This window comes from Heteronotia binoei, chromosome 11 (genome assembly GCF_032191835.1).
Source record: "Heteronotia binoei isolate CCM8104 ecotype False Entrance Well chromosome 11, APGP_CSIRO_Hbin_v1, whole genome shotgun sequence".
Taxonomy (NCBI): Eukaryota; Metazoa; Chordata; class Lepidosauria; order Squamata; family Gekkonidae; genus Heteronotia; species Heteronotia binoei.
The window spans coordinates 46152259-46169211 of NC_083233.1; the positions used below are offsets into that span (position 1 = coordinate 46152259).

The 16953-nt window shown below is 38.5% G+C and overlaps 1 protein-coding gene across 5 annotated transcripts in view; it reads left to right on the plus strand.

Moving 5' to 3' along the window:
• Nucleotides 1-16953, plus strand: part of LRCH2 (leucine rich repeats and calponin homology domain containing 2) — a 59464-nt gene that overhangs the window by 7138 nt on the left and 35373 nt on the right. For all 5 annotated transcript variants that reach the window (XM_060250336.1, XM_060250337.1, XM_060250334.1 and 2 more), the window contains exon 2: nt 14744-14888. In XM_060250336.1, the coding sequence (XP_060106319.1) occupies nt 14744-14888 (145 nt within the window). The remainder of the gene's footprint in view (nt 1-14743; nt 14889-16953) is intronic.

Sequence of the window (16953 nt, forward strand, 5' to 3'; positions counted from 1 at the left end):
AATGGCTTCAGATATACTGTAGGACAACATTTCATGGTAATGAATTTGTTTTAGGTGTATGTACCCTCTGTCTTTGACCATAGCCAGACTTAGATTTTATGTATTTACATTATTTATACTGTCTGCCTTTCTCACTGGCACTCAAGGCGGATTACATAAAATAGATGCAAGATTATCAGGACGATGCCTTCCCAAACAGAAAAAGAATGAGCCTGACCTTGCTTTTCTGAAGATTAGCTGCTTTACTGGCATGCTAGCTCCCCACCCCTTCTTCATGATTACTACATAGACACATAAGCTGCATTCCTTAGCAACAAAAAGATAAAATTCCTTCTGTGGAAATGAATTAATATTAGCCTCTTGACATTATTTGAATACTGTGAAAATGTTGCAAACCAGCGACTGTGTCTTCTGTTTGAGTGTAGGCATCTGCAAAGGATCACTCTTGAAGATCCTGTTGTTATGATTCAGGGGAAATAAACTAGAAGAAGAAGAAGAAATCGATAGAGACTTCAGACTTGACTATTCTCACTCTTTAGGAATGGAGCAGTGAAAGATGAATGCAAAGCATATGTTTAGAACTTGTTTTTGAGAATTTTTGTGATTTTATATCTGATTTCCCACTGCAGAAAACTTGTAGTTAATTAAAAGTATCAGAGACCAAATGAAAAACAAGCAGGAAGAAAATAGCTTTAATTTACTCTCTTGTAACTTTATATAACTATGAACATTGTCATACAAAATGAGAACACCATACACAAAGAACACTGGTTTAGATGCTTGTGCCTGTTCCACAGCTTTTACACTTTTTTTGCAACAAAATCCCTGTACCAGCCAACTATCTTATTAGAGCCAAGAGAGTTGTAACTGTTTACAATTAAAATGTCATGTTTAGGAAATGACAGGCAATTTACTTTGATGGCATGTGTCTGTCATTCCTTGTTGGGTACAAATTAGTCTTTTGTGCAGTCTTGAGTAGGACTTGTATACTGAACTAAGTAAAGAGATGCATTGGGCTAATTGCCAAAACTTTGGAAGAATGAAGAAATAGGCTTCAGGTATGCAAACTTTGCTGAAAGTTTTCCCTATCAAAAGGGCTTGATATGAAGGCATCAGACAAGCACAACGCTGGCCGTTTTGGCATTGTTTAAAATATCACATCTGCTGTCCCTTGCTTCTTTCTGCTTCTGCTGTTTGACATCTTGTTTCAGATCGTAAACAAGTCAGTACTGGAACAAAGTTATAGATCTGTGAAGAATTGCCAGGTCGCATTCTTAGGCTTAAGCCAATATGGTGTCTTAACTTGGCATTTAGCCAGAATACAGAATTGAGCAGTGATTGATTACCTGTTTGTGGGATACTGAGATTTGTGTTGGTCCACTCAGTATACAGAAATGACAACCAAAATAACACAGATTAGAGAGCATGTATTTCAGTTACCCAGACTGCTGTGTTTATCTTTGACTTCTCTCTGCCTTACATGAGACCCATACGCTTTAGTTGACACTAGAGAGGAATCCAGATTTCTGTGGCTTTATAATGTCCAAGCATGACTTTGCCATATTTTTGTGTCTCAGATGAGTCTGAATAAAACTTCCTGTTCAGTAACTGAAAGCTGTTGTAGTTTGTTTTGACACACCCCCCCCTTGAATTTTTGAAATCAAACCTGATAAAGAGAGCTGGGGAACATCAAAGCTTGTTTACTAATTTGTGATGTTTTGGTAGTCCACCATGTATGTTGCACAGATGTGTCAGATGCATTGAAAAGCAATCTTGAACATGTGAAATCAGATAGGCCAGTCAGATCACTGTTTGCTCTGATGGACTGGCCTATTCCAACACTTGCCATCAGAATTAATTTTTACTGGAATTGTCAGGGATTGAACTTTAGGACTTTTTGCATGCTAAACATGTCCTCTACTGCCGAGTACAGCTCTTTCCAAAAAGATGTCTCTTCCTTCTGCTTTATAAAACCCACTGATAACTGAAGCACAGTTATTCATCCTAAAGACAGTGATTGTGTGGTTTTGGTCTGGTTTTCCCCCCAGTACTAGTAGGATTTGAACCTGTGCTGACTCCAGTATGGTAGTAATAAAGAATATTTTACTTTTTTCAGGTTTAAGAGCCCATAAGCCATGCACCAAGAAAACCATTAAAGAATTAAAAACAACAGCAAAGAAGAATTTAGCGACATCAGCTGTGCAGGCTTTACCAAAGCCACTCAGAAACAATCTTAATTTATGGGTTTCAGAATTGGCTGAATGTTCTGGCAACCATTTTGCAAGAAACTTCTCCCAGGTAACAGTGCATTTGGAACAATAAAAGAAAACATGCACTAATTATTAACCATTGACAAGGAGTAATCACAAAGAATCCCAGCAAACCCCTCCCCTTCATCTGTGCTGTAGGTAGCGCATTACAGCATGCAAGCATATATGGCCTTCTAAATTTAGCTATTGTCAGCATATAAACATAGGATGAGAATTCAAATTTGGCTAAGTATTGGATTTCCAGATGTAGCAGGGAACATTTCTGTCTGGCATCATGAAGTACAAGGTACCAGTCTTGTTTAAAAAGCTTCTCAATAATTAACACTCCTCTACCAACAAAGTCAAGAGACCTCAAAGGAGGCAGTTGTGCAGTTTTGAAATCTATGGTTTTATTCCCTCTGGACCAATAGTGCTTTTGAGCTGCCAATCAAGTAAGTGCTGGAAGGTTCTCAGCATTAAGTAGCCTATATTTACAATTGATTATGGCTTTCCAAATTGAAGTAGAAATTTTTGAAAGGCCCATTTCCAAACACATAGCCAAAGATGCCATACATGGAGGTAAAGCAAGAATTTTACAAGGGGGAAAAAGATCTGAAGCTTGTCATTTAATTCAGCTAGACCTGAAAACCAGATTTGAACACCATATAGCATGCAAGGTAAAACTAGCAACCTGTAATGTCATTAACAATACTGGTATAAACTGAGTGCCATAGATAAAAAAAATTTCTTAAGTGGTAACAATGATGGTTCCATTTTATGTTTAACATACTTAATATTGTTAGGCCAAGATAAATCTGACTTGAAGACAATCCTCAGATATCTAAATTAATTGACCACTTGTATTGAGGGCATGCCAGTTATCTACCTTTTGGTTGGTAACTTTTTAGATTGGCAAAAATCATAGTTTTGTTTTGTTGTAATTTAATTTCTAAAAGTTCATTGCTGCAATAGATAAAAGCTACATAATTAAATGCCACATAAAGGTATAAGATTTTTTCATTCCCTGCCATTATGTTTTCCTAAAAAGATTCCATGGCCTGTCCCCTTTTCCTCAACATATTCTTATATTCTCCTGTAGACTATAGAAGGAGATACCTTGCAGCATCTGCATTCTACTGACCGAAGAGCCTATAACTATGTTTAACACATGTTTTATATTCCAGATTGTTAAATAAACACTTAACATTCTTAATGAATGCTAGTGTTAATCTTTGTAAAAGTAAATTATACACTTTAACATCCTAAAAAATTGACCTGTATTTATTTATTTAGATTTTTCAGCCTCCCTCCCCGGTAAGCTGGGTTCAGAGTAGTGTACAACATAGACATAAAACTTCACTTTAAAACAAGTTAAAAGTCAGTAGCAAACAAGTGTAGCAGAAGAAGGTACAAGAGGGGATGGGAGTGCCAGGATGGAACTGTCACTGACGTCAACTGAATGTCTGGTGAAACATTTCTGCCTTGTGAGCCATGCGGAACTAGCAGGTCCTTCAGGGCACAGATGTTATAAGGTAGAGAGTTCCTCCAGGTTGGAGGCACAGCAGAAAAGGCCCTGGCTCTGGCCAAGGACAGCTGGATGTCTTTTGGGCTGGGGACCACCAACAGATGTTTGATCTGCAAAGTGCAACACTCTTCTGGAGGTATACCAGGAGAGGCAGTTCCAAAGGTACATGGGTCCTTGATTGTTTAGTACCTTAAAGGTCAGTGCCAACACCTTGAACCTGATTCACCAGAAGCCAGTGCAGTTTACGCAGCACAGAATGGATATGTGCTGTGCATTGTGTCCCTGTAAGGACCCACACTGCTGCATTCTGTACCAGTTGGGAGTTTCTAGGTCTGCCTCAAAGATAGTCCCACAATAGAGCGAGTTACAGTAATCCGTCTAAAAGTGACCATTGCATGGATTACACTGGCAAGGTCAGGATGCGACAGGTATGGGGCTAGTTGCCTGACCTAGCACAATTGAAAAAATGCCAGTCTGGCAATATTTGTGACCTAGGTCTCCATGGTCAGAGAGGCATCCAGAATCACACCCAGACTCTTAACCATAGGTGCTGGTCTCTGCGCCCCCCCCCCCCCATCAAGAGTTGGGAGCTGGCACTCTGCACCAGAGTCGCCTTGACCCAGTCATAGAACTCCATCTTAGAAAGATTTAGTCTCAGCTGGCTCGGCTTTAACCATCCCACCACAGCCTCCAGCCCCTCTGCCAGATTTTCTTGGATGGTGTCCAGTGTTCCCTCTAAGCTGTGGAGTCTTGTGAGCAAAAGTTCTTCTTTGTGAGCTACTGGTATTGAACTTGTGAGTGACCGATTTGGCTACTGCATACATTGGTTTTGCTCTGGGACCATCCTTCCTGAGCTAGGACAAAAATGTGTGAGCCGGAGGCTAAAAAACTGTGAGCTAGCTCACACTAATTCAGCTTGAAGGGAACACTGGTGGTGTCTGGTCAGCCACCCATCAATAGATAAAGCTGGGTGTTATCAGTGTACTGGTTGCACCCCAGCCCAAACTTTCATACCAGCTGGGCAAGGGGGGCACATATAGATTTTAATAACATCAGAGAGATGATTGCCCCTTGAGGGACCCCACAGAATAATATGCAATATGATGTTTTATGCAATATGTAGTAATATACAATATGATATTTTGGTAATATGCAAATTTGAAACTTAAAAGATACATGTGGCTTGTATGGCTCCTTCCCTCACTCTCTTATTTACCTGAGGTACAGTCTGTTTTCCTTCCTCCCTCTACCAAAAAACTGTGCTGCAACTAGGATCACCCTAGATCATCATTCATTTAAATCCTCATTTTTGGGAAACCAAACAAACCCAGCTAATGTGTAGAGATGTGAAGACCTGAGGGAAAAAACAACAATTCTGGTTACACTTAAATCAAAATTCTATGCAATATTTTCTTTCTTTGAGGGAGAAAGATCTTTCTTTCTTTGAGGGAGAAAAATGTACTCATTCCAAATGTACAGCATGAAAATGACTGAGGGTTGTCTTGTGTTTTCATTTGGTAATTTGGGTAGTACTGGAAAAAATGTTCTAGACATATTAATTTTCAGGAATTTTTATTTAAATATAAATGATTTGGAAGCCAATATTCTCTATGTAATATGTTGAATGATAACACATTGTTTAAGAATTCAGTGTTTTAAATATTTAAAAAATTCAACCTAATAGCCAAAACATAGATTGTTCTACTTATTGTGACTTTGAGAGTGTTTCTGTCCAAATAATACACTTTGTTTACTATGGAATTTGTTTTCCACCTTCAACTTCTATTTTTTTCTGACCTTTCAGATGGTCAACATTTAAAAGACACGTTATGATAGGGTGCAACAAATTGCAGCTTTTGTATTTCTCCCCCTTGTCATTACAATTTCTGGAAATTTACAACTCTACTAGCATGTCACTTCTGAAACCACTTATCTTGAGTAAAGAACAGTTAAGACACACTATTAATAATATAAACAAGAATATTGTTCATTTAAGAATCACAGAGTTCAGAATATCCAGTCACTTCTCTCAACCTCTAGTCCAATACTGAAATACACACACACACACAAACATTATAGGAGATTAAGAAGGGTTAGATTTATTGTTGTGCCTTTTGTCTGTTTTTCTCATTTACTGACAAAAGGCACAACAATAAATCTAACCCTTCTGAATATCATTAGTAACAACTTATTAGTAACATCTTTTCCTAGCTACCTCATTTCAGAAATCCTTACTGATATAACATGGCCCTTCCTACTTTAATCTTCTTTTCCAAAATTGTATTTTATTCTGTTTTTCTCTCCTCATTCTCTCCAGTGTGTCATCTTGGTCACATCCTCCTACCCAATTAGATGGGCTCTCTGTCACTCTACTTCTGACACACACACTTTCCTCCTCCCCAGCCCAATCTCCTTATCTTTTAAACTGCCTGTCATGAACTGACGCAATTCACAGCATTTTAGATTAAAACATTATTTCCAGATTTTACATCTGTTAACATCACAGTAGATACTAGTGAAACGTTTTAACCAGCTAAAATCCTTGTTTCAGAGAGAGAGGAGAAATTTATTTAACTGGAAGTGAATCTATCATGTGATGGTAATATTGTTTATTAAGAGGGAAAGTTGTAGTTACGCTCCTGCCTCAGTTTTAGACTTGATAGTAGTGTGAACTAACTACACTGATGCATTAACTCCTTCCTTCCTGAAAGAGATGGACTTTACATCAGTCTTTCTGTCTAATGAGGCAATTCAAATATTTTTTCTAGGAATTGTAGTTCAGAATTGGAATGAATTCTACACATCAGTTGGCATTTAATGTTACTCATTTAGAACAAAGCATGCAAGTTTTTTTTATTGCAGCCTTTTAACTCCACCATGAAGAACTGGAATACTTTTCATGCCTACAGTTGTTCAGAACATACTGATATCTAGTTATGGTAATACTGCTAGATAATTTCATGCTGCTTTTCAGTTTCTGCATGTTTATCTTAAATGGATTTTTGAGCCTAATCCTGGTGATATGAAGCTTTGGCAGCGTGCAAAGAAATAAAAGCTTGAACTTGACAGCTTGAATGAGAGGCCACTGAACCCTAATGTGTCTTAAGATTTGAGAGAGCATCTTTGACATAATTCCTGTTTTGCATATGCCAGGAAATTCCAGTCCTTTTGTCTCCAAAGAACTCTCCTTATGTACAGTAGTTATTTTGCCATGTAAAGGTGCAGGATTTCATATTGTAAATGTAGAGGTTGCAGTACATGAATGTCAGATGTGCACTTGCTATTTTGTGAGTATATGGTGATGAGAGACATAGATAGATGGGAGCAGTGTTTCCTGGATGCTTTTAAATGAACAAATTCATAAACTAATGCCAGAATTCCCAGGCCTACATGGAGTCCCTGAAGACTGTTGAAGTTTACACAAATTTCATCATTGTCCTTATTAGTTAAATGTGCACTTTGGCAATAATGCTCTGTATTCTTGGTGCTTGGGGGAGGAAACAGTGGGAGGGCTTCTGGCCCTACTGATGGACTTCTTGATGGCACCTGGTTTTTTGGCCACTGTGTGACAGAGTGTTGGACTGGATGAGCCATTGGCCTGATCCAACATGGCTTCTTGTATGTTCTTATGTTGACCTTCAGGGGACACTGCAATTACAGTACTTTAAGATAACCTTTGATTGCTGCTCCAGGAGTGCCTCAGTGTGGAAGGGATTATGATTTTGAAGCAGGTTTTTCCTCAAGTGAATGGAAAGGAAAGAACTTCCAGTTATATCTGAGTAGGAATTCAGCCTCTGTTCCTAAGGGATTAATTATCCCAGGATATCGCAGGATTAAAGGAAAAATAATGTTTTCTTTCGTTTGCACTTCTATAGTCCATTTGCCATGCTTTAATACCGAGCAGATGGTATAAGCATACTTACCTCTCTTCAAAGTATTCTTTGGGAAGCTTTCATTTGGTTTCTCATACAGAAGAAAAATTTAGTAGTATATGGATTCTGGCAAGAATAAGTGAATATTAAGCAGGGCTTGTCTATCCCATGTCATTCTATTAGTGTTTTGTCAAGAGGCTTAACGTTTCGTTTCGGAAAATTAGAATGTTGCTTCTTGTAGTGTAGCTTGATTATTATGATCTCATCATTGTTTCCATATAACCTGTAATATCTTGTAAATATTTGTGTCTGACATAATATAGCTTAGTTGCTGATATTAAACCCCCTCCCCCCAGCTGAGTTCTAGACCTACTGGGGGAATTAAAAACCAGTAACTCACCAGGTACTGATGGCATACACCCACAAGTTCTTAGGGTACTCAGATGTGAGGTGACTGATCTATTAACCCATATGTAACTTGCCACTAAAATCAGCTACTGTACCAGAAGTCTGAGAGGAGCAAATATTATAGTGATTTTTTAAAAAAGGGTCCAAAGAGGAACCTGGAAATAACAGGTTAATTAGCCTAACATCTGTTTCAGGCAAATTAGTAGAAGTGGTAAGCAAAGATAAAATTAACCATCATAAACTTTTAAAGCGGTTTGTGGTGGTTTGTAGACAGAGCAAAAAACAGATTTGAAGCAGTTTACTGGGGGTGAGCAGCATACTAGGCACATTTGCAAATGAGACAATTATTTGGGATGGTGAAAACCAAGGACATAAACATATACATATGAACATATGAAGCTGCCTTATACTGAATCAGACCCTTGGTCCATCAAAGTCAGTATTATCAACTCAGACTGGCAGCAGCTCTCCAGGGTCTCAAGCTGAGGTTTTTCACGCCTATTTGCCTGGACCCCTTTTTTAGTTGGAGATGCCGGGGATTGAACCTGGGACCTTCTGCTTACCAAGCAGATGCTCTGCCACTGAGCCACCATCCCTCTCCTTCAACTATGAGGAGCTCCAGGAGGATCTCTACATATTGGGTGAGTGGACAACAATGTGGAAAATGAGATTTGACAGATTCATGGAGGATAGCCCTATCAATGGCTACTAGCTATGGTGACTAAAAGGAACTTCCACATTCAGAAGTAGTAAATGTCTGGATGCCGGTGCCAGGAGACAATATTAGGGGAAGGCCTGATATACCCTGTTGTTGGTCTTCCAGAGTAACTAATTGGCCACTGCATTAGACAGGATGCTGGACTAGATTGACCACGGGTCTGATCTTGCCAGGCTGCTCTTACGTTCTCTCCCTGCAATGCTCTTGTATTGCTCTCTCCCTGCAGTGTTCTTGAATTTAGAATATATTGTCTACAACACTGAAATGTTGGAATCTTCTAATGTTTGTCAGTTTGGGAGCCTTGAAAGGTGACAGAAATGTTTTAAATACCTAAACTTGCAAAGACTTCTTTTGGATCAGAACAAAAGTCCATCAAGCACCTTGTTTTATCAGTGGTGAGTCAAAAGCTTCTGGGAAGCCTATAAGCAGGTCATGCATGTAACAGACTCCTGTATTGTTAAAGCTCTGATTAAGGCCACTGATAAACCTGAACTCCTTGAATTTGTCTAGTTCACCTTCTACAGTAATCCAAGAGCCATTTTACATATTTGGTCTGGTGTTTCGGTCTGCTTATTTTACTGTGTTGAGTGTGTAAACGCTTTCCCATCTGATATGCCTTGAAATGTTCTCTGATTTCTGATTCTCCTTCAAGATACCATCTCTGGGATAGGATATATGGAATGGATTGGATGTACTTGGAGTTTTGCTAGATAATCTATCTGCTGCTTTATGTTCAGATGTGGAAAAAATAGTTTTCTTTTGTACTACCTAAAAAGGCAGACATCCTTAAATGAGAGGGTTGAAAAAAAAATGTGAATCAAGAAAAGACTTGAAATGTAAAAGAAATCTGAAATAGGAAGTAGTTAGGCAGAAGAGGAAGAAACAGAACCCACAGAGTAAAAATGTTTAAATTACCTCCAAGAGAAACATGTGGGATACTAACCACAATACAAAGGTGACTGTGTAAAGTGAGTCCTAAACTAGTACTTACTGCATCTTGTGGCAGCAAATTCCTTATTTTAATTGTTGTGTACCTAAGTTCTTTGTCTGTTTTGAATCTGTCAGTCCAGTTCTTTGGATGATGTCAACTTATAATGTGGTGAGAGAAGTGGAACTCTTTGCTTTCTCTATGTATAATTTTATAAACTTCAGTTTTGCCCCTCCCTGCGTTTTTCTCCTAAACAGCAGAAGCTTCAGATGCTTTAGCCAAGAGGTAACCAGCCCATTCTTTAATGAGAGTTCCTGTCTCCACCCCGTGGCATGTTACCAAGTATTGTTCAGTCCTAGAACATACACTAGAAAGAGTACAAGAAATAGTTATCAATGAAGCAATACAGAGGAAAATGGTATGGATTTAAAAAAAAAACCTTTTAAAAAGCCTAAAGCAGATCTTTTCAAGATCTTTTCCCAGGGTCTTGTAGGTTATGCTCAAGTTGTCTGCAGCTCCTCGTGGTGAGCTGTAGGTAGCTCACGAGCTGTTTGCTGACAACTCCTCATAAGGAAAGGTGCCATTTTTTATTACTTTAGTAGGCCTCTTCTGTACTTGTTGTAGCCCATGATAATCTTTCTAGGGATGGAGTAACAGTGACTAGATACACTTTTCTAAATGGACCTGCGCTATAGGTTTCTATAAGGCATTATCAATTGTGGCAGTCTTTGTGGACTTTACTTCTTACTGTCACTGTACACTAATCTGCCAGTTTCACTGAACTATGCATCATGATGCCAAGACACCATTCCTGGTTTGTCACTGCCGAATCAGACCTCATTAGTATAGATGTGATCCCCCCCTTTTTTGGAGCTTTATTACAGTCTGCTCTTGCCATTTTGAGTAATTTGGTGTCATATGCAAATAGACTGCATTTCTCCTCTCTCTCTTGTATATGAATATTAAATGATACTAGTACAGATGTTTTTGGACCGTGGTGGATGCATGTTGTCTTCCATTTTTTCTTCATTTATACCCTGTCTTTCTTTCTTTCTTTCTAGTTGGGGCTTATACTGACTTGCGTCATTTTCCTCTCCTCCATTTTATTCTCATAATTTTTTTTGCAAGAACTGTCTGTTTACTCCATTTGTCTGTTCCCATTATTTAACTTTTTGATCCACAAGGGTATTTGTCTTTTTATCTCATGATTGCTGACTGTTAAAGATTCTAAATGGTTGGTGAGGGTGAATTTTCCTTTGTTCAAGTTGTACTGATTTTTCTTCTGCAACACCTGCTCTTCAGTAATTCTGGCTTTAACAATGTTTCCACCAATTTCCTCAAGAAGTAATGAGTCTGCCAATACCTGGTTTACTTTTTAAATATTGAAGTTAGATCAGGTACCTTCTGGTCCTCCTGTAAGGAAACTAATCATAGTGGCAAGTTGAATATATTTATTGCAAGATCAGTTGTTTCATATTTGAATACCTTAAGTAGTCTTGGGCATTTGCCATTTGTATATACAGACTTGTTGCTTCATCAGCCAGTTAATAAATTGTCTCTTGTCATCTCATTTTGTTTCTTCAGATGCCGCCCTCAAATATATTGGTTCAGATGTATTGCTGAAGCTCTCCTCCTTTATTACTCCTTCCTCATCTTTGTTATCCAGCAGCCCTGCCACCTGTCTAGCTGGTTTCCTGCTCCTGAATGAAATTAATTTTTAATTGCCTTGTTCCTTGCAGTATGGACTTCAAATTCTTATTGTCAGCTCTTTGTGTTGCCAGCATTTGTGCTGTGTACCTCTTCTTTTTAAAAGGCCTCCCTCCCTTTCATTACTTTCTTGACTGCTCATTTACTATGCTTGGTAGCCTTCTCTTAGACCTTGCCAAATCTTTGTACATTGTATCTGATGCTTATTATTGTGGTCCAGCTTCCAAGCAACTTGAGGACGTTTGAGGCTATAACTAGAAGAGAAGTGGGAAATTTGTGACTGAATCTCTCTTCTCCTTTTATTTTATTTAAAAGTGATGCAGGCTTTTTTGATCTGGATCCATGACGTGCATCCTTTCATTTTTTGTTGTTTTCTAGAAACTGGTTTTACTGAACCAGAAAACAGCAAGGGACAAAATATTGCTACCCATTCTTCCCCCCTTGTCAAGGTCCTTGTCTAAATTGTGGTTTCTGCCCCAGCTGTTTTAAACATGAAATTCAAGACTTGGGGTTAACTGTTCATGGATCTCTCTCACATCTGTTTGGGACATCCTAAATTTCCTCTTTTGAAATTAAATGCCACCAGCACAAAGTTCTGGATACTAAAAATATTGGTGTGTTACTGGTAGGCTTGGGCTGTGAACAAGCCCAGGGGCTTTGTTTAATTGTAACTGTAGTGTAGAATTTCTAAACGGGGTGGGGGGATTAATTTTATCCCTCTTGGATTTGCTTTCCTGTATCATAAGGGTTGTGTTTACAAATTAGCCACTATTTCTCTTTAATGCCTTACCAGAAATTAATGTTTTTTGCATTTAACAGGCAGATTGTTATACTGTGTTTCTCCTTCCATGATATGGCTTCTTGCAGATAGTCTTTGTAACTTTAAGCAGAGCAATGCATTTTAGTATACAAGACAGAAAAGTACTGACTTTTATATTCAGCTTCCCTTTTTGTGGTAGGATGAAGTAATAACAATATTCTGCAGACAAGGAAGGAAACACTGTGGCCTTGGGAAGTATTAATCAGCCTTTGGGGTTTGCTTTTGTTCACATCTGTTCATGTGACAGAGCACAAGAAGCAGCGTTCCCTCTAAGCTGAGTTAGTATGAGCTAGCTCAGTTTTTTAACCTCCAGCTTACATATTTTTGTCTTAGCTCAGGAAGGATGGCCTCAGAGCGAATTAAATTATGCAGCAATCACTCGCTCACAGCTTTAATGCCAGCAGCTCACAAAGTAGAATTTTCGCTTACAAGACTCCACAGCTTAGAAGGAGCATTGCAAGAAGCTGGAACCAAAGATATAATATTTGTAATTTATCTAAAATTTACTGTTGCGGGGACACTTGATCCTTTAGCTGGTTCTCTCTTTGTTACTCATTCAAATGAGTTTATTAATTAGAAGACCTGGTAGAAAAATATCTACAAATTGTTTTTAAGATTTTTTTTTTAAAGGCTGTACACAGCTGATTTTATCTCCTTAATGTAGGCATTGTATATTCTAGCTTCATTGGTGTCTGCATCTGACAAAGGGCAGTCATGCAAGCTTTGAATACAATAATGTCTAAGCCCATTGATTTCAAAGAGGTTGGACTGCAGTAATTCTGCATAGGATTCCAGTGAGCATCTATTATGTTTAAGCTGCCTCAGTACTCTTCTTTTGTCATTGATACATGTATCACAGATATTTTAACCCAGCAGCTGCAGCAGAATACTTTCATAATGGTGATTGTACAGTGCTATATTTTTTCACATTTATAATATTTTATTTTTCTAAATTGTAATTTTATAGAATAATAAAACAAATAACACATCTAATCAAAAATACAACCAAAGTAATTTCAATGGAGACACAGTTCAGAAATATAGTGTTTAGTGCTCTTTTTACATATAAATAGTGAAATAACCAACAATAATGAGATCATCAAAAACACATAATTTGTTGATATAGTCTGGGTTTTTTTGTAATAACATACAATGCTATATTTGATGTGGGGCATGCAGCTTTACAGAATTTATACTGCAGTCCTTACCAGTGTTATACCCTCCTAAGTCCATTGAAGTCAGTTGGCTTTGAATGGTGCAGGGCTTTTTTGTGGTAGAAACTCCTTGGCATATTAGGTTACACCCCCATGATGTAGCCAATCCTCCAAGAGCTTACAGGGCTCTTCTTACAGGGCCTACTGTAAGCTCTTGGAGGACTGGCTACATTAGAGGGGTGTAGCCTAATATACAAAGGAGTTCCTGCTACAAAAAAAGCCCTGGAATGGTATAACCTGGTTTAGAACTGCATTATTAAAAGACAAAGAACTAGTCTAAGTCTCAGGCAGTTTGCAGTCTGAGGTCCAACTCCAAACTAGACATGACAGTGTCCTCCTTGTGATTGCTGCAAGGATGCCTCTGCTATTCTAAAGTCAATTAAAACGCTACAGTGACCACTCTTATTTCCTCCTGTACCTTTTCAAATGCTGAAGCAGCCACGATGGGGGTGCAGCCATTTCAGCACTTGATAAAATGTGTGTGGGTAACAAGAGTCTCTCAGCTTACTGCACTGTGAGTCCAAATCAGGATTGAGCCTTTGTGACATTTTTAAATCTTTAAAATGGTGTCTGCATCCACGTGGCAGCCACAAGCAGGGCTTTTTTGGAGCAGGAATGCACAGGAACGCAGTTTAGTTCCAGCTGGCTTGGCATCAGGGGGTGTGGCCTGATATGCAAATGAATTCCTGCTGGGTTTTTTCTATTAAAAAAAGCCCTGGCCACAAGGATACTGTCATGTCTAGTTTGGCCTTAAGTTTTAGCCTTGGCAAAAAAAAAAAAAAAGGGAGAGGCGCAGGGGTAATTAAGTGGTCTGGAGTGAGGGAGAATAACGGTGGGTGAAGGTGAGGAAATGTCATGTTTGTTTTCATTGGGGAGGGAGAAAGAATACAGTGGTTTTAAGAAGGGAGACTTTGTTTAATCAGGACAGAGTAGAGAACTACCTTTTTTTTTAAGGCTGTATCACTCTTGTGTTGCTGAAGAGGATGGATTACAGTAAGGAAACAGCAGCTGCTCTTAAACCAGAATCTTAGGAAACCAGTTCCAGAAAGCTATCCTGTCTGCTTGGTAGTTATAAAAGTTTGCAGAGAGGACCTCCCTTTTCAGAATTCTAAAGAAACAAGGCAGAATTCACATTTCCTCCCATCCTCAGCGCTAAGTGTTGGATTTAACCTTAGTTTACTTTATAAGATCAAATTTCTAAACAATTACACTAAAGCTTTGGTCATACTGTAGCACATTTCTTACACACTTTTTTTTAACTGTAGTACAATACTGACCCTTAAGAGTTTTTCTCCTTTTTAGACCTTTCCAAGAACAGATTTGCTGAAATTCCTCCTGATGTGTGGCAGTTTGCACCACTTGAGACATTGAACTTGTATCACAACTGCATCAAATCGATCCCTGAAGCAATTAAAAATCTGCAGATGCTAACATATCTGAATATCAGGTTGGTAATCTTTTCGAACCATGTAACCTAATTGTTAGATATTCCAGTAAATCAGGGCTTCAGTTATCCACGTGCTTCTATGTGAAAGAGTTTCCTGGAGGACTGTTTTCCAGTCTGTAAATCAGACATTGCCAATGTCTAATTTTATTCCTGGTGTTCCTGTTTCAGGTAATGATGTCAATACATGTGAAGGTAAAAGTTTGTTCAGTTTCAGTGTTTGGGAATTAACTAATGCTGAAAGAGCTTTGCTGATCTTGCATGCTTATGAATAATGGCTGGGCTGATTGTGGTACTGGAAAAACTACCTTTTCTGAAGAATGTTGGTGGTAGTGTGTGTATGCAGTACCTTCAGTGTATACCATTTTTAGTTTTGTTTAGACTATGTGCAAATGTGTATATGTCACCTTTCTTACATGGGTATAAGAAATGAGTGTTGTATATTAATAGTTATCTTTTGTTACATGCAGATGTCATAGCAGCTTCCAATACATGTACAACTGGCAAATTAGTCTTGGATTATTATACACAACAGTGGGTTTTTTTGTTTTGTTTTGCTGTTCCAGAGATACATTTATAGGAAAAGCCATCCTGTGTGAATCAGTTATCAGGCACAATGGAACTGCTAGCTATAGTGGGTGTGTTTCAGTAGCCAGTTTTTGTAAACTGGTGAAAATTGAGTGATTCTCTGTAATTGCTTTGTCAGCTATGCTTTACTCTTTAACTATTTGCCAGAGAGGTTCTCCCTATGCATGAGAGCAGTATTAGAGTCCAGTAGCACCTTAAAGACCAACAAAATTTCCGGAGTATAAGCTTTCAAGAATCAAAGCTCCCATTGTCAAATACAGATAGGACTGTATTTGAACCCTTATATTCCAGTTAGAAGGTGGGGGGGGGGGATGTTGCAAAGGTACAATGCAAAGTGTAATCAGGGAATACTTCCTTTTTTTGGGGTGGGAGAAAATTAGCATCTATAATAAGATAAGAATCCTATGTCCCTATTCAGCCCTGGTGGGATGCCCACTGTTCTGAACACTGAGCTTGGTGGCACCTTTAAGACCTGCAAAGATTTATTCATGGTATGAACTTCAATGTGCAAGCACATGAATTCAGATACAATGGAATGAAAATAGAAATGAGAGTTAAACATATAGAATGTGGCAGTCAGCATACAGAATAATTAAGGTGTTTTTAACAGATTAAAAGAATAATGAGCTTAGTATATATGGTTATCATCTGTTTGGGTTCAGCTGTGGTGGGAGGACATACTGAAGGTTATAAATATATCAGAATTGGAGACTGATGTATCCTTAATTGTGATGAGAGTCTGTCATAGGTTCCATCTGTCTTCTGTGAAGCATTGAGATGACCTTGCAGCATTTTTTTCTTTGGAGTGGGGCAATTGGCTGGGTAGAGTTATTTTCCTTGTTCCCAGACCAGATCAGAGAAGATCAACACAGCTGCCCACCTGGATCTATGTTCTGAATACCCTGAGTCTTGTTGGTATTTAAGGTGTTACTGTACTTGTTGGTCCCTAAGGTGCTACTAGACTCAAATCTTGTTCTTCAACAGCAGACCAGCATGGCTTCCCACTTAAAACTCCTTATGCATACTAGGTTTGTGACAATTAATTTAAATGATTTTATTAACTATTCTTGTGGAAGTGTTTGAAAGTGTGGATCCTGTTCCACATTTTGGAGGTCCAGTATTGTTACCTGGAAAAGACTACAAGATAGAGCCACAATAATGATACAAGCAAGATTGGCTGAAAGAGTAGAACATGAGAAAACATAGTTGAGGGCTGCAAGGTTGGAGGATAAACACATTTTGGAGGACATGATAAAAGTACAAAATATTTAATTGGAGACAAAATTAGGAAAGGCTTCAAAACTGCTAAATTAGCCAAGTAGTGGACTAGGCTGCCAAGGGAATTACTTCATTTGGGTGACTTTGATGTAAGATTAGAGAAGCATTTGTTGAACGTATTTTAGGCTGGTAGTGGATATTGATTGGTGCCCTGTGAGATCTATTTAAGTGTCATATGGTTTACTTTTGGTGTGTTCATTTA